Source organism: Trachurus japonicus, chromosome 15, assembly GCF_045865225.1.
Source record: "Trachurus japonicus isolate A0001 chromosome 15, Traja_1.0".
Taxonomy (NCBI): domain Eukaryota; kingdom Metazoa; phylum Chordata; class Actinopteri; order Carangiformes; family Carangidae; genus Trachurus; species Trachurus japonicus.
The window spans coordinates 9,193,168-9,218,154 of NC_140921.1; the positions used below are offsets into that span (position 1 = coordinate 9,193,168).

A 24,987-nucleotide genomic window follows, 5' to 3' on the forward strand; every position below is an offset into this window, starting at 1 on the left:
GTTTCAAAGTTAACTCTGGATCACGGCTTAAACTGGAGTTTAAACAAGATTTAATTTAAATCTGTTGAATCAAAACTTAAAGTAAAAACGTAACTGGGTTTAAAGATAAAAGAATACCAACATGAATTGACGGTAGTTTCTTCTTTATCTTTACTCATCTGTTTTTCTGCTGTGACATTTCACGTCATGTCTATGTGGGATGAATATTTCTTGTCTCTAAATAAAGTCATTTCCTCCTTTAACAGAAGTCATTTGCTGCGTTTCATATTAAGTCACTAAACAGTTCCTAAAATTTGATTTAATCACGCTAAGTGATGAAATCATTCTTAAAACACTGAACATCATCAGCTTTAAAGCCATAGTGGCTCTTTGTTAGCAGGTTTAACTTCACACGACGCTAAACCAGTGCATAATGTTTTCAAGAAGAATACAGAGCGGCGGATTTTTGGTAAAATGTAATTACATGACGTGTTGCAAAATGATCAGAGGTGATGCGAACCAGATGTGGAGACGCAGTAAATTTGGTTTAACGCTAAATTTTTTACTGGAATTCTCTTTTTAATTAAAACGTTGGATCGCTGAGATCAGTTTCATCTGTTACCCACAATGCCCTCCTCCTCCTCCAACGTATGGTGGCCATTATTACAATTAAACAGAGTAATTTTGTTCCGCCGTGTGTCCTCATCATGTTCCTTATGCTTATGTGACAGGAACATACGAGTAAGTCTATATGAGACCTTGGATGTCACTGTATATAATTACAGAGTCATTTGACTGTAATTAGGTGTGCGGTGTCATCACGGAGCTCGACAACCACTATAATTGGCTGCAGACAGACAACGAGGGACCGTCAGCTGAGCGCACACCGAACCGAGGCAGCGTTTTAATAGCAGCCTGTCAGAGCGGCCGTTATCTGTCTGTTGTTGTTACTCTGCAAGGTGTGGAGAAATGTTCACAGGTTACTCGAGTAAGAGTAAAAAAGGAGGCTACTTGCTTTTAAAGGTACTTAAGTATCCAAAAGTACATGCTTTTAAATTTACTTTAAGTAAAAATAAAAGTAAGAGTAAATTTCTTATTTTTCACATCAATGAATTACTATAATTGTTTCTAAATTAATTTTAGGACCTTTAAACTCTTGTTCCTGAGAATTAACTCTTTGAAACCACCTGATGTGCTGCTTTTAGGGGTTAGGGTTTCCTTCTTTGACAAACACAGCTTGTGTTCAATAGTATTTTAGAAAAAAAGTAACAAGTACTTTTCAGCCTTCCTAGAAATTAACTTGAGTAAAAGTAAAAATATTTGTCTTGGAAATGTATTCAAGTAAGAGTAATAAGTACCAAAGAAATCTAATACTCAAATCCTCTGGATATGTAATTAAGTACAGTTCTCAAGTAAATTTACTCCGTTACTGTCCACCACTGATCAGCATCAGCTCATATAAAAAAAGGATAAAAATAAAAAACTTTGGAGGGGATATTTGTAACCCAGAGGCAGCGCTGCTTGTCGTGACGTCGTTGTGTATATGATTCAGGTTGGAGAGACTGGAGGAAACATGACCACGCTCTGTCGAGTGTCCTGTTTGAAATGCTAATTCTGGGTTTAATGGAGGGAGATGAGAAGGAGCTGATCTGAACCAGTCTGGAGGGAGTTCAGGTGCCATGTAGGAAACTCTCTGCTGGAAGACGACGTGTGTGTGTGTGAAGTGTTCAAGCCTCCGTCTATAGGGGAAGTCACCTGAGACAGCTGCTTTATGAATACACAAATACAGACACAAAGAAATATCATGTTCATGTTCACAGATCCTGAAGGAAACATGTACGAGAAAAAGAGCCACTGAGCTTCACTGTTTAAAAAGCCAATAACAATATGACACAGTGGACCAATTACTAATAATCAATGAAAAAAACTAAATCACAAAATAGAAAAGCTGAAACTTAAACTGAGATTACAAGAAAATAATGGACAAAAATTGCATACATGTAAATGGACAGGGGAGAAACTGTGAACTGAATGATGGATGCATTTTTTAAATTATGTTATTTTTTGTTAATGGGACTACAAAGAGTTTCGGAAAGCAAAGTGTTTTCTCGCTACATTTCCCATGAGCCTCTGCGCGCACAGTGAAATTCTTGGACCGGCGCAAGACGGACGAAAGCGAAAACATTTGCCAAGAATGTTTTCATTGATCAAGAATGAAAGTCGGAGGTTGGAAGACGATCAGATACCGTCGTAGTACCGACCATAAATGATGACAACTAGCGATTCGGCAGTGTTATTCCCATGTCAGCGTCCGGAAAACCGAAAGTAGGAAATGCTGGGCAAGTCGACCACTAAATAATACCAAAATAACTATAAAGACAAAACCATATATTTATCGAAAATGGACCCATTAACAAGTGGGTAACGTAGATTCATCCACATTAATATGAGACTCTTTTATAATCAAAAGCAAACTCCTCGGGGTCTCTTTAATAATCTTCTGTAAATAAAGATTAAAGTGAAAAGTTAATATACAGTACTGTATGTCACACTGATCCTGCATTTCAGTGAACATGAGTGTTGAGTGGTCGGTTACTGATTGATTAATGCTCTGTTTACCAAAACAGACAGAAAATAGAACAATTACCACTTTGTCCTTCTAAGTTCAGTAAAAAAGAAAAAGAAAAATACATTTCAGCAGCCAAGGATAATGAGAGTGTGAGAGCAAATGGACGCAGCAGGTCCTCTAGAGTCAATGACCACATGTCTGATAATCATGGAGATCTGCTGAAAAATAAACGACCGGCTCTTTAATGTGGTGAAGGTCTGGTCGGGTTTAGGTCGACGACCTACTGAGTTTCAGTTTAGATCATAGTTTTTGGATTAAAATAAGTTTTTCCTTGTTGGCTCGTATTAACGATTATTTAAATTGGCCTAAAATTGTCTCACAGATGTTTTTTGTTTACACCAGAAGAAGCTTAATTTCAACATCGTCAGATTTCACCTCCAAATGTTTTGGCCTCGAAAATTTTTAAATAGTTTCGATGTTAGTAATTTCGCAGGAAGTATTATTGTGTGATTGGAAAAACAGAGGTTAGTGCACATGAATGCATAGTTTACAGTAGACACACCCACACACACACACACACACACACACACACACACACACTGATGCTCTGAAAACACACACAATGTTTATATATGTTTCAAATGCACGCTCTCTCTCTCTCTTGTTCTCACACACACACACAAAGTTCAACAGTCAGTCAGGTGAGGGACCTAGGGGAGGTCATCATCATCGTCGCCGTGGTAACGCGCAACACAGTGATGCAAGCGAGCATGATGTCATCGCATAAATCTGTCATCCACAGCCTCCGGGTGTTTTTTTTTCTTCGCAGCCACAGGAATTGTGGGGGATTTTTGTACTTGAGTAAAATCTGGCAACACAACACAACAACGACACAAAGGGAGGATTTCTCTACACAAGAGGATTTTTTTTTTTTTTTTATTGTTCGAAAATACATGAACAGAACTTCATCGAAGCATGTCTGCTATCACAGTGCATACATGTCACAACACAGGAGTGTACAAACATGCCCTTTGGGGAGAGACAGCGGAGGTAGTCGACTGGAGTTTGGAGCAGATACTGTAGAAGATCTGGCAACACAAACCTTTCACAACATCAGGTGTGTGTGTTTACATGAACTGCAGGTGTGAACCAATAGAAAACAAAACTCTGAATTCTGAATTACACCTGGCTCTTTGAATAAGTAGTGCTTTTAAACTGAAGGAGGAGATTGCTTATGAAATGATGTGACTGTACTGTATGATTGTGATCAGTTTTATTACAGCACCTGAAAGTGTGAGTCAATAATTTAATATTTCCAGCTAAATAAACACTCATCAAAGTTGACGTTTGGGAAAAACGCATGATTAAGTTATTATTCATTAAAGGTTTAACACTCACTCACACAAACGTGCTTCATCAGGACGACGTGGGTGCGGTTTTTTGGGGTTTTGATCAGATCTGACCGACAGCGTCCTGGTAACATAAACAAACACTGGCAGCAGATCTCCACTCAGATACAGCTGCAGGTCGGACTGACACCACGCCACGCCCGCCGCACACAAGAAATACTACTGATAGGTGTGTCACGTGAAGTTTTATCATGTGTCCAAGTCAAATAGTGAGAAACTGATTGAGAAATTGGGTTTAAGGGTAAAATTGTTGAGTTAAAAATGGATTAATTCAACTTCAAAAAGGGAAAATGAGTCGTTTTTGCTATACATCCGACAGTTTTTGAGTCACATCACCTAATCATTATCATTCATGAGACTTTGTTATGGCAGAGTGAGTGAAACTGTTCACTATATGAGCCAGTGTAATCAGTATTTCAAGACATATTGGCTTCAGCATAATGACTGCAGTTCATGTAAAGCTATAAAATGTTTACATAATGCTCAGCTGGTTTTGCAGGTTGATTTACAGACTGAATCATTGTGAATTAATTGTGAATATAAGGTTCTTTACAACTGCATGTTAAAGCCACTGTAGGTCAAAAAAATGAAAAAAAAAATCTGCAAATTTTCAAGCTTTTTTCTTGCAAATTTGTGAGTTTATAATAACTGAGTTTTTTTCTTCTGAATTTTGGACGTTTTAAACTCAGAAATCTCTTCACCCCCTTTCCTTGTACTCTTTTTTTCATCCTACAGTGACACTAACAGGCCGCCGTATTTCTATTTTCTTCCTCCAAAGTGGATGTAGAAGTATTTCAGAAAAACAAAACAAAACAAAACAAAACGTCAGATTTAAGACAAACTTTTGGCAATAACATCCCAATTGTTGAGAAAAAAAACAAACACTTTAACCAACAGCAACTGTCCACTGTTTGAAATGTGTTGCAGTCACATTACTGTACAGTGTGATGGGAGCGGAGTGAGGCACAGAGGTTCATCCCGTCATGACAGAGTTACAGCTTTTTTTTTATGCATCATCACAGTTTGGCAAAAAAAAAAAAGAAAACAAAATACAGCAGAGTTTCTGTGAGAGCAGAGCAGGAGGAGCAACGACAACAACACAATGTCCCTTAAAATGTGCGACAGGGACACTGGCGACTGCACAGCAGAGCAACAACAACAACACTAGCATCACTCACACACACTCTCTCACAAACACAAACACACACACACACACACACAGAGCGCAGGATGCAAACATCTTCACCATCAGAGCATGACGCAAACCAATCGGAGCAATTTACAGCCATTTAGATTCATTATTCATCCTGCTAATGGACGCATTAATTATCCATCAGTCAGCGGTGACACGGTGGAGGAAACACTCACGACACGTCGTTTACACACACTACACATGCTGCTATACTGTGTGTGTTTATACGTCTACACAGCTGGGTCCAACATCTGCCCATTAAAAAAAACAAAAAAAAACAAAAAAACATCATCATTATCATATAGTCATTTATAGAGTTATTAAGTATGGATCCACATGGATGTAAACATTTCTAAAAAAAAATCTTTATGAGATTGGCACAACATGCATCTGTGTCGGAGCTTCTGATGTTTAGTTGGGATGTTTTGTTCAGTTGAGATTGTTTTAATTAATCTGTGTGAAAAACCTGGAGGTTTAAAATGCACCGGCTTTAATTAGCGAGTGTCCAGCGAGGTGCCGGCCGGTCCACAGACTTCGTTACCTGCTGGCAGAAGCAGACCAGCTGTTTCCCTGTGTTTCCAGTCTGTTTGTCACACGAGGGTTAGGGCATATCAGGTTAAAGGTGGAATATTCCTTTAAAGGCAGGAAGTTGAGTCTGTGGTGAAAATGTCTCATTGTGGTCGAGAAAAAAAGAGATTTCGTGGTATATTATCAACAGAGAACAGCTTCTTTTTCTGTTCATTTTCCTCTCCAGCCGCGTCGTCGTTATCTTAACATGTTGTTTCATGTGTTTTTTGTACAAAATGCAAAAAAAAAGACACATCAACAGAAGAAATATCCACAAAAAAAACAAAAAAGTGTCGTATTTTATAAGAAATACCAATTAATACAACATCAAAATTACCTAAAGAGGTATTTTAAAATGTAGCTTCCTTCATTAACACAAAGTTTTTTCGTTTTTTTTTTTACTTTCCACCTACAATTTCATCTTATCTCTCTTTTCTAGCAACACAACACAACAACCCAAAGGCACATATCTAAGACAAGTTGAATCCAAAAAACATGTGTGCTTCATTTACTGTCTGTGGAGGATTCATAGACAAAATATATAAAATATGAGCAGATTGTGTTAAAAACAAACGGATGCAGACGGCTTGAAGAGCGTGGACACACCTGCCTCCACTCCGACCAGCAAAGTGGAGCATCATCGTAAAAGCCACACATACTTTTCCCCTCCACCAACATCAACCCTCACTCTGTTTTCGTTTTTTCTTTCCTGCAGGCACAAAACTCAAGTTACGGAGAGAAACCATCAACCTGAACCAGACCATGACCCTCCCTTTCTTTGCATTATAAGCACCTGGTGTCGCCCCCTTCCTCTCTCCGCCAAGAGAAGTGGAAACACACAGAGACAACGAGCCGCTAAAAGGAGACGCTGCCGAAGCCTCAACTGGTCACAACAAGTTGCTGGATTATATGAAGAGATCCGCGCTTAAACGTAAAAAACCTGCTCTGGGTTCCCACGGCATGTTGCTTTCTGTTCTTAAAGCAGCCAGAAATAATGATAAAAAATAAAAAATAAAAAAAACAAAACAAATTTTCACATTTTCTTGTGCTACGACTCTTTTTCTGGCAATTTTACATAGATTTTCTATATAGTGTAAATGTTAAGTTGACAAATAAACACTGTAAAGACAAAAAAAACAAAAACAACTACAGTGTATTTTCCTCTTTTTTCCAACATGGACGTTTAGGCCTCATCTATTCTGAAAAAATGAAAAAAAAAAAGTGAATCACAGCAGAATCTCTCTGTTAAAAATTAAGACGGAGGGCAAACAGAAACAAAGAAGTGACCCTGAGTTGGTATCTGGCTCATCAACGACGGGGGTGAAAAGTTTCAACAGGCTGCAGATAGAAGTGAAATAATCAATAAGACCGGACATGAACTTTACTCTCACGTTGTGCACGAGTCTGTGTCTGTGTTGTGTACTGTGTTGTTGTTGTTGTGTTTCTACATGCAGCATTTTGACACTTCACCCATATTTGAAGAGGCCAAAGCAACTGTTGCAGGATCAGGCAGCTGGCTGAGTGTGTGTGTGTGTGTATATGTGTGTGTGTGTGTGTGTGTGTGACAGGAGGAGGAGGAGGGAGACGGATGCATCAGTTCATCAGTCCATTAGATCAGTAAACCCTCTCCTCCATCCTGCTCTCTGCTGCTGCTGCTGCCGTACAGACCGGAGGAGGAAGAGGAAGCGGCCTGAGCGCAGCTGAGTGTCGTTGTGTCACCTGGAGGCTCCGCCCACTCGCTGGAGGAGCAACGATGTCACGGGAGGAGGCTGTCACGTCCTCAGCTTAAGGATGACGGTGGCCAGGATGAGGAAGAAGGTGTTCCAGCCCAGGGTGACGGCGAAGCCCCTCCACACCATCATCCGAGTCAGATCCCAACCTGACGGACGTTAGACAAAAAAAACTATTTACATTTCACATATTTAAACCTGATTCAGAGTCTAACTTTGACTGTAATATAGAGGATGGAGCTGTTTTACCCTGAGTGTTACCTCCCAGGCAACACACAGGCTCCTTCTTACCGTAACCATTTAATTTACAGGCCGTTAATTACGTGATAATGTCAAGAAATAGCCAAGAAATAACAATTAATTGCATAGTAATGTCAAGAAATAGCCAAGAAATAACAATTAATTGCATAGTAATGTCAAGAAATAGCCAAGAAATAACAATTAATTACGCGATAATGTCAAGAAATAGCCAAGAAAAAACAATTAATTGCATAGTAATGTCAAGAAATAGCCTAGAAATAACAATTAATTACATGATAATGTCAAGAAATAACCTACAAATAACAATTAATTGCATAGTAATGTCAAGAAATAGCCTAGAAATAACGGTCAATTTCATAGTAATGTCATGTTTTTCATGAAGGCAAAGGATTATACATGCTTTTCATGCTTTGAAATTTTCAGGAAAGGCCAGAATATTTCTCCACCAAAGTCTTCTTGCAATCAATCGTTATTTCTCTGTGATATTTATCGACATTTCTATGAAATTGACCGTTATTCCTAGGCTTTTTAATTGTTATTTCTTGGCTATTTCTTGACATTATCACGTAATTAACGGCCTGTAAATTAAAGGGTTACCAGTTATTCTTATTCTTATTAATATTAGACACATAATAAAAATACACAGCAGAGGGGGTGTTGTTAGCTCAGTGGGTAGAGGAGTTGCCCCATATGCAGAGGCTATAGTCCAATGGTGCATGTCATTCCCCCTCCCTCTGTCTCTCTACAGCTGTCCAATCAATTAAAGGTATAAAAGCCCCCCAAAAATACTTAAAAATAAAAATACACTGCAGTAGCCTTTACTATTGTAAAACTGATACAACATCGATACTGAACATACTTTTAAATGTGGGTGGAGCATTATTAATAAAGGGAATTAAATAGTCTTTCCTTTTGTTATGATACTTAAGTCAGAGTATGATATTATGCTATAAGACATGATGATACATTGTTAATTATTACATACATTATTATTGTTATAATAATGTTCATAATCTGTTTGTGTCAATTAAATCATTTTTATTCTTGCAAAACAAGGACAAACTGAGCAACATAATCAATGTACTCTAATATTGTAGTCGCAAAAACTCTGATTCATATTTGCGATTTCGTAATAAAAGATCAAAACTTGGCGTCAATATTGCCAAACAAAATATTGCAACATGTTGATTTTTTTCCCCCACAGATTTTTTCTTTACTGCATATTAATTTTTATAGCAACAGACTTTTCTCCGGCTTGTTTTGGCGCTCTGATATTTTATTCAAAAATTTATAGTATTGCAAGATAATCAATCACACACAAAGGTTCACAGTTCCCTCTCGACCCCTTGGAAACAAGCGAGTTGAGAAAATAATCTCACCAGATTTGAGATTTGATTCGAAAGGCAGAGGCTCACAAAGAGCTGCACAGACGACAGAAGAAAAGAAAAGAAAAAAAAAAGAAATTGTGGTGAAATGCTTTTCTCCTCTGTTGCTTTCAGGGTCAATAATGAACTCTGGGCCTCAGACGGAACGAGGCGTCCTCCAACATCAACACTCCCATGGCAACTGGTAAACATCAGTGTGCTGACGGGGGACGAGCGATGTGATTGAAAGCTCCAGAAACAACTGTTATGTTGTTCTGTGTTTAATAAAAGCAAACAGAGTGCAGCTTCATGATGATGATCAGAGTAATAGATTACCTGACCTGTAAAGGACAATTCCAGGCGAATTCAACTCGGGGGTGTATTTTCATATCATTTTAGGTCTAAAAGAATGAATCTGAAGATTTTCAGTTTAATCGCTCCTGTTTTGCGGTAGTTGCGTATGTCCGCGTATCGCCACGGCAGCAATGAATGGGAGTGGATGTAAGTTCCGCTGTTTAGGCTGTTTCCAGCCCTCAAAGCCGCAATTTTTTTCCACAGACAGCGTCAGATGGCTACTCAAACAAAAAAATGGGAAAAAAATGTACACTTCAAGCAAGTAAAGAGTTGATATTCCTGTGTTTATGACATAAGCGGTAGCTCCTACTGCGCCTGAATACACCGAGCACTGCAACTTCGGGCTTGCGCGAGACTCCGGGAGACTTTGAATTAGATCGACTTTTACAAACATGTCGGCTTGCTTGAAGTAAATAAACTTCTCGGTGCATGTTTGAGTAGCCATCTGATGCTGTCTGTGGAAAAATATTGCGGCTTTGAGGACTGGAAACAGCCTAAACAGCGGAACTTACATCCACTCCCATTCATTGCTGCCGTGGGGACGCGGGGACAGACGCAACTACCGCAAAACAGGAGCGATTAAACTGAAAATCTTCAGATTCCTTCTTTTAGACCTAAAATGATATGAAAATACACCCCTGAGTTGAATTCGCCTGGAATTGTCCTTTAACTTTCTAAAGTAGGGTGTAATGTAGTAAATGTGAATCCTGACGCCGCTGACTTCTCATCTTCTCTGCGATAAGACGCCGAGCAGGAAGCGGCCGGCTCTGACTTCCTGTGTTGGCAGCTGGATCGTGTAACACGGCTGTCGTCAGGTCGTATTGTTCGAGTCCGGAGAAGGAGAGGAGAGGGGAAACCACTAATACCCTCTTACCCGATTAATGATTGATGACACCGGCTCACACTCTTGTTTGCCGTGCCGTGCCGTTGTTAGGCTACAGTATAACGTGACAGTGTGACTCTTAACGCACGCAGAACACAGAACACGCCGGATATTTCATAACATTATGAAAGCGATGCGCGTTGTGTAACGTGTGTGTGTATATGTTACCTCTGTACATGATACAGCGGAGGGCTTCGGAGGCGTAGGTCTGAGGGAGCGCCAGGCTGATGTAGCGCAGCGGATACGGGATACACTCCACGGGCCAGATGATACCTACAGGACAGAGAGAGAGGACATTTACATTTACAGTGTGTAATAAACACCATGAGGGCTTTAACACAAGCTCTGGCTCCTCTTGTTTTCGCCCTGCTGAGATGAGTTTTTTTTTTATTCTGTTTTATTTGGACCAACCAAATGGGGAAGTGGCAAATAAAAAAAAACAAAAACATGATGTGAGGTCTTTAAAGTTCAGTCCCCCCCTTAAAAACTTAAAAACAACTGCCTGGAAACGGCGCTTGAGAAAACAATCTCACCCCACGGTCCATTTAGCAGCTGTTCTACAGGGGTCACATGATCCTCAGCAGCAGCAGCAGCAGAAGTTCGACTGGTTGCCATGACGTTTTCTATTTTTTTATTTTTTTATTCTTTATTTGATCCACTTTGCCTGAGATTGAAAGATAAAGCCTCACTGCTCTGATGAATTTTAAAGGGATAGTTCAACATTTTGGCAAATTGGCCCAATGTCATAATCCCTATAGTCATACAGTAGCAGTAGGTTCACTAACTTTAATTGTCGGTGCAAGCTATTTTTAGAACGGCGGAGCAGAGCCGTGAGCTGCTCAGAGCTACGCTACGGAGGCTAATGGGATTTCTTGGTTTCCCTCATCAAACTCATCAAATACACAATCCAACAACTCCACAACGCTCTGGTGGACAAGTTGTGACCTGCACATTCACCACGCTATGAGATAATAAATAATGTAACGTTACGAGACAGAGTTGTTTTAGAGGCAAATGCAGAGACTGCTTGCTGAAAAACTGCCCCAGATGGGAACACGCATCAGCGGTTTTGCATGCATTTACCTCTAAAACAACTCTGTCTCATAACGTTCTGTTATTATCTCATAGCGTGGTGATTGTGCAGGTCACAACTTGTCCACCAGAGCGTTGTGGAGTTGTTGGATTGTGTATTTGATGAGTTTGATGAGGGAAACCAAGAAATCCCATTAGCCTCCGTAGCGTAGCTCTGAGCAGCTCGCAACTCTGCTCTGTCGTTCTAAAAACAGCTTGCACCGACAATTAAAGGTAACGAACCTACTGCTATGACTGTAGGGATTATGGCAATGGGCCAATTTGCCAAAATGTTGAACTATCCCTTTAAGAGTTCACAATCAGCTCTTTGTCGTAGGTAGATAGGAGGGTTTGTTATTGATCCCAATGTGGGAAGTTCTTATGCACACACACACACACACACACACACACACAGAGAGGCGCCTACCGCTGAGGATGAGATTGGGGTAGAAGATGCCCAGCGCGGCCTGGTTGGCGCTCTGCTCGTCGTCGAGGGCGGCCGAGATGACGAGGCCGAAGGAGATCCCAGTGACGCCCTGCAGCACGATCAGGATTATGACCAGCACCAAGGAGCCTTCGTTAGGGATCTGCAGAAACAGAGAGAGAAAGAAAGGAAGAGAGAAAGAAAGACAGGGGAAGAGAGGAGAGGGGTAAGACATTTTACAATATTTCACCCTGATCAATCCAAAGGATAAAAAGGTTGAATCTCCACTTTTTAAATGCAAAACAAAGCACTGGTTTTTGTGATGTAACAAACTGTAACATCACTGTGTGCATGTTCGCTACCAAAGTTTTGAGGAACTTAAAAACTTTCCCAGTTCAGTCCCCGTCCCAGAGGAGCGCTGCAGGTCCCGACCCAGGGTGAACCTGAATCACTGTGAGATTCTTTTTTTTTCACCACAGCAAAAACTAAAATCCCCCACAAGATTGAGCAACAATAGTCTGTGTGTGTGTGTGTGTGTGTGTGATTGTCCCCTCTGCAGAAACAGACGACGGACAAAAACATCTATTTTGTGTGTGTGTGTGTGGGAGCTCCCCAGAACTTGATTTAGACCCTGTTTCCTCTTTCCAAAATCCGGGAGTTCAGCTTCATGTTCCCCAGGGAAAGTTTTTGGTGTCAAAAACATAAAACAAACTAATGCAAGAAGCAAAACTTTCACGTGTGATTCTCAAAGGCTCGGACAGTTTTTTTTCTCTTCATGCCACTACAGTAATAAGTAAGAAGAGCTGTTGCTGCTCCAAAGGGGCTGATAGATATGACCTTGCCTGAGTCAGAGCTATTATTTGGGAAAAAAAAAACCTGAAAATTAAATAAATAAATTAATAGACAGTTTATGGACATCTGGACTCCTTATCTCCACTTTATCAACTCTACAGTGGCTTCAGTGCTTTCAAGTGTTGTCTTGTGTTTTGCTCATAACACTGTACCTACAACCTTGTCATTTGAGTTGTCATTTGACCTTGTCAGAATTGTTATTTGGCGTGTATATTCATTTTTTTTTAATGATTATTATTACTTTATTATATATTTTCTTATCTATCTAGTTCTTCTATGAGATGTTGATGTGGGCTGTTCCCTATTCATTGTATTGGTGAGGTGTATGTGAGATTTATATGACTGTCTAGAGTAGACAACAGACAACAGATAACAATTATGACACAACAAAGGAAAATGGACAGAAAGATACATAAAATAAAACAAAATAAGAAAGAACAAGATAAAATAAAAAGAATCAGATTAATAATTTCAGAATGGATTCAAAATGTATAATGGGGCTGCTTATTGTAATTACATAGGCCTACCCATGGCAGGGCTCCATCTTTTATCAACTGTTTATTTTTGTAGATAAAAGTTTGTATCACATTATTCTGTTGATGCGTCTGTGCAGGCAGGGGTTGTGGTGTGTTTTGTTGTCTTGTTGCTGAGATTATAATGTTAATGTAAAAAGAAAAATAAATAAATGAATGAATCTGAGGTTGCAGATTCAGACGGAAGTGATCCGAAGCATCTGTAACCAACTCTGAGGACACACCTGAAAGACTGACGCATCGTTCAGTGACTGAGCTGCACTGTGGTTAATGTAGGTGATAGGTAGTGACGAAGACGAAGAGGAGAAAGAGGAAGAGGAAGAGGAAGAGGAAGAGGAAGAGGATGGTGGTGGAGAGCACAACATACTCTCTGGTTCTGCTCGACTGATTGTGCATCATGTGTCGGTAACACTTTATTTGATGCCTATCTCTATAATGCATAACCATACTTATAATGAGTTATAATGCAGTTATAGCACTGTATAACTATAGTTATAATAAGCACTGATAAATGACCATAATGCTTTATAACAATAATCATAACACACTATAAAGCATTGTATCATGACTTATAGGTATTATAATATGTTATAACTGTTAGTAACTCTCAATGCCCACATCGATAATGCATTATATAGTTGTAATGTGTTTTAATTGGCTTTTAAATGTGTATAACTATCATGATAAACACCCATAAATTATCATAAGGCTTTATAACAATAAGCATAACACATCATGTAGCATTTTATAATGGCTTATAAGATCAAGTATTATAATAGAGTTATAATGCTCTATCATGTGTTATGTTTATTGTTATAAAGCCTTATGATAATTTATGAGTGTTTATCATGATAGTTATACATGTTCATAAGCCAATTATAACAGATTATAACTATATTTATAATGCATTATCAATGTGGGCATTGTCAGCCAATTATGAACAATTATAACGTCTTATAATACCTGACCTTATAAGTCATGATAAAATGCTTTATAGTGTGTTTTGATTATTGTTATAAAGCATTATGATCATTTATGAGTGTTTATAATTAGAGTTAGAGAGAAAGGCGTCAAATAAAGTGTTACCCAATGCGTCCAACTAACAAACATTAAAGTGGTGAAATAATAAGTCGTGAGAACAGAGGAAGAAGAAGGAAGAGACAGAGGAGCTGACTGATACTGAGTCAGAAAACACAACCAGACATGAAGAGAAAACGCTGCTGCTGATTAACTCTGGTTGTAAATCACACAGACGGACGGACAGAGAGAGGGAGGAGGAGGAAGAGGAGGAGGAGGAAGAGTGTGAACGGAGCAGCAGACACAAACTTTAACATCAAACAAAAAACAGACGTACAACTCTGTAAATCTGAGCTGGGCAGATACAGACGGATCGTTTCCTCCACCCAGAGAGGATCTGCAGACGTTTCCCTCTCTCTCTCTCTGTGTGTGTGTGTGTGTGTGTGTGTGTGTGTGTGTGTGTGACACTATCCGTCTCCCCTGACAACGTGCAAAAATAGACCTGCACCGAGAGGCCACATGACCACTCGGTTGCCACAGCAATCAAGGGTTGTTGTCGTGGCGATCCCGCAGTGATCCTTAGATACGGGCCAACGCAGGAAGTGATTTATGGAGTGGTGGTCTCTCTGGACTTCAGCACCTTAATTAACACACACACACACACACACACACACACACACACACACTGAACACACACCGAACACACACACACACAAGAACATACTGACACACTTTCTGAAACGCACGACTGCACACGCCCATAAAAGCATGTGTCTGCATGGATACAGATACATTAACACACACACACACACACACTCTCTCCCCTGCCTTTATCTGAGTGCCTGCTCTCTGTATTGATTTCATATGAGTCTATTGAAGACGTGACCTTGTCGACCTTCATCATTCGCTGGACGCAGTTTCAGGTACATTTAAAGAAAAAAACAAAACAAAACATAACAAAAAACACACTGATGCATCATAATCTTGTAAAATAAAGCTCTGTTTGATGGTTTAAATGAGTTATTGTGGCTCTAATGTGCCGTATAGGTGAAGTCTAGGTTTTTTTTTTGTTGATGTAGGCTAATAAAAATGCAAATGAGGGTTTTTAGTGTAACGGGGAAGCGGACGCCTGCTGCATTCGCAACAACATTAACCTCCAACCATTAACCTGAAACTCTCCACAAACCCCGACCGCATTAGGAATGCGCCGGTGACCTTTCAACAGGACTCGTTCGCTCTTGAAAAATCCCCCCTGAAAAGTGTCTTTAAACAGCGTGAGAATCGTGTGTGTGAGCTTTGCTTTAATACTTTAACGGTAATCGACAGTGTTGTGGTTTCAGTAAAGGTTAAACACTAAAACCACAACTATTCAAGAAAACAAACAACTCGTTAGTTCAAATTATTAATCAGCTTTTTTTTTAAAAAGGACAAAGAAATAATCAAATACTTATTAGTAATACTTTAAAATATTATTCTTTTTTAATTTATTAGTTAATTAAATACCTAATTCATTGTTTGTAAATCATTCCTCCTAAACTGACACTATAATAAATGTTATAGATGTTACTAAGCTCATCTATAATGTGTCTAATGATACTTAATTTAATGATAGGATCAACATTTATGAATCAAGTATCATATTTATTACAAACTGGTTTTTCAGGAGACGTCACTGGTTCATAAGATTATATATAAAAGTGTCAGTAAAGGATTAATCGACTATTTTATAATGCTGCACTTGACTTAGAGAGGTTTTCATTATGAATCCTGAGTTTAACATTTGTAATTGTGTTTCTAAACTACATGCTAATTAGTATTAGCATAGAAATAAAGCTTTATAACTGATGAATTAAGTATCTAATCGTGCTACTAAAGCTTAGTCATTTCATTTCATAACCTTTATTTAAACTCGGAGATATATTGAGGAGTAACCTCATTTACAATATAGCCGAGATGAAACACAAAACACACAAGGACAAAAGACAAGACATAGTAGTGTGTAGTTATTGTAAAGTGTCGGAAAATCAATGAGATATTTATTTAATTTCACTGATTATTTGCTCTCTTTACATTTCCCTGCTGTTGTTTTTCCTCCCTGTGGATGTTATTTATGTTGGATCCATTTTCTCGAATCAATAAAGTCTCATCTCATCTCATGTGAAGCGCTGCATGCGGTCGTTTGTCACAGTGTTGTGTATCTTTATCTGTGTGTGTTTTTTTTTTATATACGCACATTGAAGACGAGCAGGATGAAGAGGAGCAGCAGGATGATCTGAACGCTGATGACGAACAGCTGAGAGAAGAGGTGGGCCAGCATCGTCTCCATGGAGCTCACACCTGGGGGAGAGACGCCACAAAACATCCAAGAGTTCACGGGCTGCGTTCAAAACAGCCCATCACTCAATCGCCTCTGGATCTAAACGGCTATAATAATGACAATAATAAAAATAATAATACATGATTCATTATTACAAATATGTAATCTACGTAATCCTGTTGAGTTATTGATCATTTAAAAGCCATAAAGTGAATAATAAATCGTTAAGAAGAGGAACAGCTGTGGTAAATATATTGCCACATCCTGCTGTGATCATGTTGCTCCCTCTGCTGGTTACAACTGAAATTACACCCACATATATTATGGACTGGATTCAGTTCAATATTCAGACTCAGAGCAACTTTTCTCACTTAATAAATACATGATCAATAAATCATGAATCATAAAATAAGATTATATTACAGAAGACAGGTAAAACTATTATATAAATATCTATCCAGCATCTATTATTAATTTTCATGGCACTACCTCATTGTCTATTTGCACTGCATGTGACTGTCCAAGTACAATCTGACCGCTTTACCTTATTTATCTTATTCAACTTTTTTGTATTTTGTTTTGTATTATTCTTATTCTTATTATTCTCAACGTATTACAGTTGTTGTTGTTGTTGTTGTTGTTGTTGTACATCTTTTATGTGAGAGCTATGTAAACCGGATGCAAATTCCTTCTATGTACATAATGCAACATACTTCACCAATAAATCCGATTCTGATTCTGATACTGAATTTAAGGATATGAAGTCATGTTTTCTAATAAAAGGACAAAACTTCTGTGTTCGTGTGGTGGCGGCGTGACCTTGAACTCTCACCTGCGACCCAGCATCGGTCCAGAAGCCCCTCCTTCCTCTCCAGGACGAAGGAGAGAGCGGTCAGACCCACGGCCAGGTAGAAGGTGATGCTGCAGCACCACAGGAGAGAGAGAGAGAGAAAAAACAAAGAAGTTAAATGACATTTTGACAACTTAGTGAAGAAAAAAAAACAACAACGTCTAATGCATTAACATTTTTAACAGGTGAAACATCTCCTCTTAAAAATAAACTGCACATTAATCCGCTCTCATCCCGGCACTGACCTGAGAACAGCTCCAGGCGTCACAAATGTAGTGAAGTCTGCATCCAGGCTGCCGTAGATGGGCTCCTCAAACTACAGGATAAAAACAACAACAACAAAACATTTACTACTTATACTCTGGTTTTATGTATTTTAAAATTCTTAACACATGTATTTTTATACTTTTCTCACCTTGATTGGCAGAGCGACCAGGTACGCCATACTGCCCAACTTATTGTCCACAAACGCCTGCAGACAGAGCATGAACAATCCCAGTCAAACATACTGTATTTAATGTTTGTATGTTGCAAAGTAGAATATAAAAATGTTAGAAAAAAACAAAACTGTCACTAAAAACCTATGAAATTAATCACTGAGGTGTTTTTTACTACGTGAAGTGTCACTGATACTGATGTATTGTGAGGCCACTCAGCCAAGTGTCATGTTTAAGCTCGTTCCTCCACATTGTACTCAGTGTGCCGACCCACATGTGTCAGTTTACGCTGTACAGTCGTGTGTGTTGAAGGATCTCTGACAGTAAGAATAAAAAACACCTGTGTACTGTATATGTGCACATGGATTTATACCTGAAAGGCCTCGTGGAGCTTCTTCTGCAGCATGAAGGCAATTTGACGATCTAGGAAAAAAAACAAAAAAAACAAATTGCAAATTCAGCTTCTCAGATTTACAGTAGATAATAATGATGCGATAATAAATGTCATTTTAAAATATGCCAGTTGTACAATGAGATTTTGGCACAAAATCTTAAAACTCATACTCGATTATTACTTTAACTTGCACCAGGGAGTTAATTGCTATTAAGCTGGTAAGATGGTTTTGTTGTTCTTACTTGTCAGGTCCAGCCAGACGTGCACCGACCCTCCGTCGACCACCTCTCTGGAAACCTGTCGCTGGATCATCCTGTGAAGACGAGGACAGAGTCATGAAAACTCAATTTTTGGAATATATTTAATAGATAATCAATAAAAGGTTGAACGCAAATGTTTAAATACAGTATAAGATAACAAAAAAAGGAAGTGTGAAGGTGTTGAAGATGCAGATGGTTTAAATAACATCGGAGGATAAACAGACAGAGCAGATCTATGTGATGATAACAAAGTGAAAATATTCAACTTGAGTCACAGAATACTGTCATCAAACAAATATCATTTGTGTGATTATTCTTTATTGTTAATTTATATACAGTATGTTGTATATTTATATCTGTTAAATCTCATTGCACATGAATGTGTTTATGTTCACTTTGTGCATGACTTTTCTTTCATGTAAAACACTTTGAGCTGCATTTCTTGTATGAAAAGTGCCATAAAAAATCATCTTCATAATGATTTTTTTGTGTATTTTCAACTAAATTAATTATAATACAACTTTAAAAAAGAATAATTACTTTCCTCTGACAAAAATAAGACAATGCACACAGTCTTGTTGATGCATGCATGTTGTACATGATTTGACCTGAGACACTGAAGCTCGATCTCAAACTTCTTCCTGCTTTAGTGGACTTGAATTTGAATAACTTCCTTTATCATTTCTCCAGTTTGTATCAAATCAATAATCATCATTAAATAACCACCATGACCTGCTGTAATGTTTGTGTGTAGGAGGCCTTTAAGCAGACTGGTGTACTTGCAGGTAAAGGGGGCACTGTGGTTCTTTACCTCAGTTATATCACAACAAGCTCTGTTTGCAGCGACTCTTTACCCATAATGCATTGCTAACACAGTAATTCATAGTCAATGAACCATAGACTGTATGAGCAGGATTAGTTCAGTGCATTATTCTGTAATATTTTCACATGGTTTCCTCCTGAGGCAGGTCTGTCACATGATTCAACCAGCAGCAGCAGCTTTAGCGTTTTATTGGCTGGTGCTGCGCTGTGACCTGTTCAGGTGTGTTTGGGACAGGAAGGACCAGACTGTCTACCCAGAGATCTCACACACACACACACACACACACACACACACACACACACACACATGCATAAAAGGTATCAGAGTGATTAAGACCTGGAACAACTCGTGCCCTTTACCCTCCTGAACTGACTCATCCTCACATGACAGTGCGATTCTGGGGTGTGAGTTGTTGAAGCTTGATTTGTATGTGTTTGTTTATGTGCGGCTGAAACTGAGAGAGACTAAACTCAACAGAGACGACAGGTAACAAAGATCAGTGAGAAAGGAATTAGTCACTTTCAGGAAATTCAAATTGAAGTACATTAAAATTCTGTATTATTTTTATGCTTTTATGTCTTTTTTTTCTATAAAGTGAATCTATTCTAGTAAACATCATAATGTAATGTATGTATGAGCAGATTTGAGGGCATTTTTAACTAATGGTGAATTTCAATCAGCAACTATTACTCCTTTTATGAGGGATCTACACAAACACCTACTGAATGATTGATAACATCGCTTAGTAATCATTATCAATAATACATGACAATACATAAAAAGGGCTCTTCTCTGTGTTATAAAGTATTTACTAACAGTTTATACAGCTCTGTGCTACCAGGCAATCATCTGTTTACACATCTGTTATGTCAATTGCCAATTTAAAGTGCTTTTACATTTACATTATACAGGGTTATAACATATTATAGATGATTATTAAGTGTTTAAATGCTAAATATGTCTCTATAAAGACGGAAATTAAACACAGGGCGCCATGAACCTGACACCACATACTGTATTAAAGAGCACAACCTTCATCCCCAGGTCGCTGCAAGTGTGAATATCTGCATTGTCATTGTGCATTATCTCGTGTTTGCAACAATCGCTTTTGTAAGATCACGAAGATCACGAATCAAAGACGCTGCACGGTTGTGTTGCTCTCTGCTGATGTAACAGTTTGATCTCACACTTGTCACGTGAGCAATTTCAGTCGTCACAAACCCAACACACGGTGCATTTTAAGACACTGTGGCAAACTAAAGCTGCTAAAAGTTGCACGACAACTCAGGAGAAGTTGACAGTGGTGCTCAGAAGAAGAAAAAAAAACAATCTTGTAACCAGATACTCAGGAGGAGGAGGCGTGTGTCAGAGGAGCGTGAGCACAGATTTGAATAAACACACACATAGGCTACACATGGAGAGCGAGGACATGAACACCAGGCATTTTCAGCCGAGGTGTAAAACGATCTCTGTGAGGAGATTAAACAAAGTTCAGCGTCTGTGGCTTCAGTTCAGTCTGAGCTGTTTGTTACTGGACGTGTTTCAACTTGTCCGTCCGTCACACAGTTTGACCTGCATCATGTGTTTCTTTCCTTCTCCCCTCCTGTCTCCATTTTCTGACCTTTTTGATAACTTCCTCCCTCTATCACAGCAGAGACTCAAACTGATGTTGATGATGAATGATAGTTAAACACCTGTAACGCAGCTCTGATTACAGAAGAGAGTTCATGTGCGTCAAAGGGATTTTTTTAATAGTTATTTAAAAGCCACAGTGAAGCAGAGCCGCTCCATCACAACGCTGCGGTGACGCACAGACTGCATTCCAGCTGCAGAACAGAGACTAACTCATCCACACACACACATGTTCATCATCCCTGCACACATGCGCCACTGCAGCCGTTTCACATGATGCAGATGTTAAAAAAAGCTGCTGTCAATCATTAAATCCCAGTTTGATCACTCTCTAACTTTGTTATCTGTTTGAAACTTTTCTTTTCCACCTCCATAAAAGTGTAAAATCCAGGTCAGAACCGGAGTTATTATAGTTAAAGGGATAGTTCAACATTTTGGCAAATTGGCCCATTGCCATAATCGCTATAGTCATAGCAGTAGGTTCATTACCTTTAATTGTAGGTGTAAGCTATTTTTAGTACAGCGGAGCGCAGCAGCTGGCTGCTCAGAGCTACGCTATGGAGGCTAACGGAATTTCTTGGTTTCCCTCATTAAACTCATCAAATTCAACATCCCAAAACTCCACAGCGCTTTTGTAGACAAGTTGTGACCTGCACAACCACCACGCTATGAGATAATGACGGAACCATACGAAACGGAGCCGTTTTCGAGGTAAATACAGGGTAAATACGGAGACTGCTTGCTGAAAAACTGTCCCTGAACGCAACGCGCATCAGCGGTTTTGTATGAATTTACCTCGAAAACGGCTCCGTTTCGTATCGTTCCGTCATTATCTCATAGCGTGGTGGTTGTGCAGCTCACAACTTGTCTACAAAAGCGCTGTGGAGTTTTGGGATTTTGTATTTGATGAGTTTGATGAGGGAAACCAAGAAATTCCGTTAGCCTCCATAGCGTAGCTCTGAGCAGCCAGCTGCTTCGCTCCGCCGTTCTAAAAATAGCTTACACCTACAATTAAAGGTAACGAACCTACTGCTATGACTATAGCAATTATGGCAATGGGCCAATTTGCCAAAATGTTGAACTATCCCTTTAACTAAAACTAAGCCTCATTATCCACAGCCACTTTGTAAATTACCTGTATGTATGTATATTATAACTTGTGTTTCTCAATGTGTTTTTCATTGTTATTGTTGCCTTTTGTGTTTACTATATATGTATGTTGTATTGTTTTGAACTGTTTTTATGTTATCGGGACTACGGACGGAAACTAGTATCCTGCTCCGGCATATTTACATGTTCTTATGTCCATTAATGTGCATTGTCCCATTCAAATAAACAAATAAATAAAAGAAAAGAAAACTAAAACTGGGGTGAAAAAATAATTTAGTGAACTGAAATAAAAATAAAAATGCCAATTTTCCCAAAAACGAGAACTAAATAAAAACTACAATGAACAATGCAGAAGTAACTGAAACTAAACTGAATGTCAAATAACATCAGCTTAGTTTTAGTTTTCTTAGAGATGTCTAAAACTGCAGGAAGAAAACGCCACAGCTCAATATGGGACGACTTCGAGCACGACCCAAGAGTGAATGTAACGTGATGAGGACTGACGGGAACATTTATGGGATGTGAAAGAGAAAAATCCAACAAATTTGAAAGGTTATCTTCAGAGGTCTCACAGAGGTTTTCTCCTAAAACCTGACTACTAAACTAAAACTTAGACTAACTAGTGAATTCCTTCAAAAATAAAAACTAAATTAAAACTGCTTTATCGCTTGTTGAGCTAAGGAAACCATAACTGAAATAAAAAAGCAAACTGAAAAACTAAGGAAACTTTTAAAACTATAATAACCTTGGATAGTAAATTCTGGATGCACAGCTGCAGCTTCTGACACCTGAGCTCTGATTTCCCTATATTTAAAATCAGTGCACTTCACCGCGCCCAGCTCATTTGCATCACTTTGTTTCCACGGTGACATGAGGTCGACAAGAGGCTGATGCAGCAGCGGCTCTAAGGACCAGGTAGGGAGGTAGAGAGGCAGTCAACCTGTGACCGGATCAATGTAACCGATAGTGGAAACAGAGATTTATAATTGATCGCATCTGATGCCTGATACGCTTGATCCTGTTTATATAAGACGAGCTGTTGCTGCTGCGGCTGCCGCTCCTCTCTCACCTTTTGGTCAGGTAGCTGGTGAAGTTCTTGCCAAAGCCGATGACGCCCCAGTACTCTCCGTTATAGATCCCATCGAACGCATCGGTGTGGGACAACGGCACCTGGAGAGATAACAGACATTATTCATATATTATTATTCTCATCTTTTTATATCAAGTGACCACATTTTTGAGTAAACATGTATATCCACTAAAAGATATCAAAGTCTGGGAGTTTGATATTTTACTTTACAGTTTTGGTATGTGTGTGTGTGTGTGTTTTTTTTATAAGGCGTTGTCTTTCACTGATTCCTAGAAAAGGTTTCTCTTTTTGTCTGTGACCTTGAAGTGAAACTCATTTGCTTCAGATCAAGCAGCAGAACGACCTGCTTCCTCTTTAGACTGAAACCATTTTGAGATCACAGCGTTTTACCACAGAGAAGAAACTGCCTCCTGTGAGGGATAGTTCAACATTTTGGCAAATTGGCCCATTGCCATAATCCCTATAGTCATAGCAGTAGGTTGGTTTCCTTTAATTGTCGGTGCAAGCTATTTTTAGAACGGCGGAGCAGAGACGTGAGCTGCTAAGAGCTATGCTACCGAGGCTAATGGGATTTCTTGGTTTCCCTCATCAAACTCATCAAATACACAATCCAACAACTCCAAAACGCTCTGGTGGACAAGTTGTGACCTGCACTTTAACCACGCTATGAGATAATAATGTAATGTAATGTAATGTTGTTTTAGAGGCAAATTCATGCAAAACCACTGATCCGCGTTGCCTTCAGGGACAGTTTTTCAGCAATCAGTCTCTGTATTTACCTCGAAAACAACTCAGTCTCGTTACGTTCTGTTATTATCTCATAGCGTGGTGAATGTGCAGGTCACAACTTGTCCACCAGAGCGTTTTGGAGTTGTTGGATTGTGTATTTGATGACAAACCAAGTCCCATTAGCCTCCGTAGTGTAGCTCTGAGCAGCTCTGCTCCGCCGTTCTAAAAATAGCTTGCACCGTCAATTAAAGGTAACAAACCTACTGCTATGACTATAGGGATTATGGCAATGGGCCAATTTGCCAAATGGTGAAATATCCCTTTAAGTAATAAAGAGACAATCTGAACACAAAGCTAAGAAGATCAATAGACACATAACTCCGTGTCTCGTGGCGGCTGAGTGAGTGAATACCTGGTGCACGCTGGTGTTGTCCAGGAAGGAGAGCAGCGATTGGCTGTAAGCGGAGGGGGAGGTCTCGTTGTTCACCACGGCAACCTGGATCCCCTGCGGATCTCCTCCGACACACAGACAGATCAGAGAGATCTGGATGACGGGCAGCAGGAACTGGAAACACAACGAGCTGCGAAACACAGAAGAGACGATGAGGAGCGAGGAACTCTCAGAGCGTCGGCGTCAGCGCTGTTCATCACTGATGTTGATAAATATCGTTAACAGCGTTTTACCCCGGCAGCCTCTTCATCCGCACCAACGTCTTGATCATCAGCGACGTGATGTTTCTCCACTTTGGCAGCATGTGTCTGGCTCGCACCTTCCAGTCGGCTGGACAGTCAAAACACACAGGAGCACAAATCAAGAAGAGGATTTTAAACATAAACATGTCATAAACAGACTCCTTATAGTCGATCATAAAGTCGTGTATACCCATGTGTGTCCGCGTGCATGTATGTAGGAATATGTGTATGTGATACTGTTTTGATTTTGTTTTGTTTTGTCTTGTTTTAAATTTTAAAAGCTCAGCACTTCTTTGTTGTTTGCACTATTCTTGCATTGTATTATAAGTGTTTTAACCTTTGAAATGCGCTTTATAAATAAAAAATAATTGATAAAATGACAATTGTTGCACCAGGAAGTGGTGTTATAATAGTTTTTCAAAGGTCAAATAACAGCAGAGCAGTGAC

At 39.3% G+C, this 24,987-nt stretch overlaps 1 protein-coding gene across 2 annotated transcripts in view; it reads right to left on the reverse strand.

Moving 5' to 3' along the window:
* Window positions 1–6,554: 6,554 nt before the first annotated feature.
* The window catches only part of abch1 (ATP-binding cassette, sub-family H, member 1), a 35,290-nt gene continuing 16,857 nt past the window's right edge, over window positions 6,555–24,987 (reverse strand). For both annotated transcript variants that reach the window (XM_085799445.1, XM_085799446.1), the window contains exons 9-20: window positions 24,532–24,628; window positions 24,260–24,428; window positions 23,098–23,198; window positions 18,446–18,516; window positions 18,183–18,232; window positions 17,788–17,844; window positions 17,618–17,688; window positions 17,355–17,443; window positions 16,439–16,542; window positions 11,807–11,966; window positions 10,477–10,581; window positions 6,555–7,595 (exon numbers count right to left, since the gene is read on the reverse strand). In XM_085799445.1, coding sequence (XP_085655571.1) covers window positions 7,489–7,595; window positions 10,477–10,581; window positions 11,807–11,966; window positions 16,439–16,542; window positions 17,355–17,443; window positions 17,618–17,688; window positions 17,788–17,844; window positions 18,183–18,232; window positions 18,446–18,516; window positions 23,098–23,198; window positions 24,260–24,428; window positions 24,532–24,628 — 1,181 coding nt within the window. In that variant the 3' untranslated portion in view covers window positions 6,555–7,488. The remainder of the gene's footprint in view (window positions 7,596–10,476; window positions 10,582–11,806; window positions 11,967–16,438; window positions 16,543–17,354; window positions 17,444–17,617; window positions 17,689–17,787; window positions 17,845–18,182; window positions 18,233–18,445; window positions 18,517–23,097; window positions 23,199–24,259; window positions 24,429–24,531; window positions 24,629–24,987) is intronic.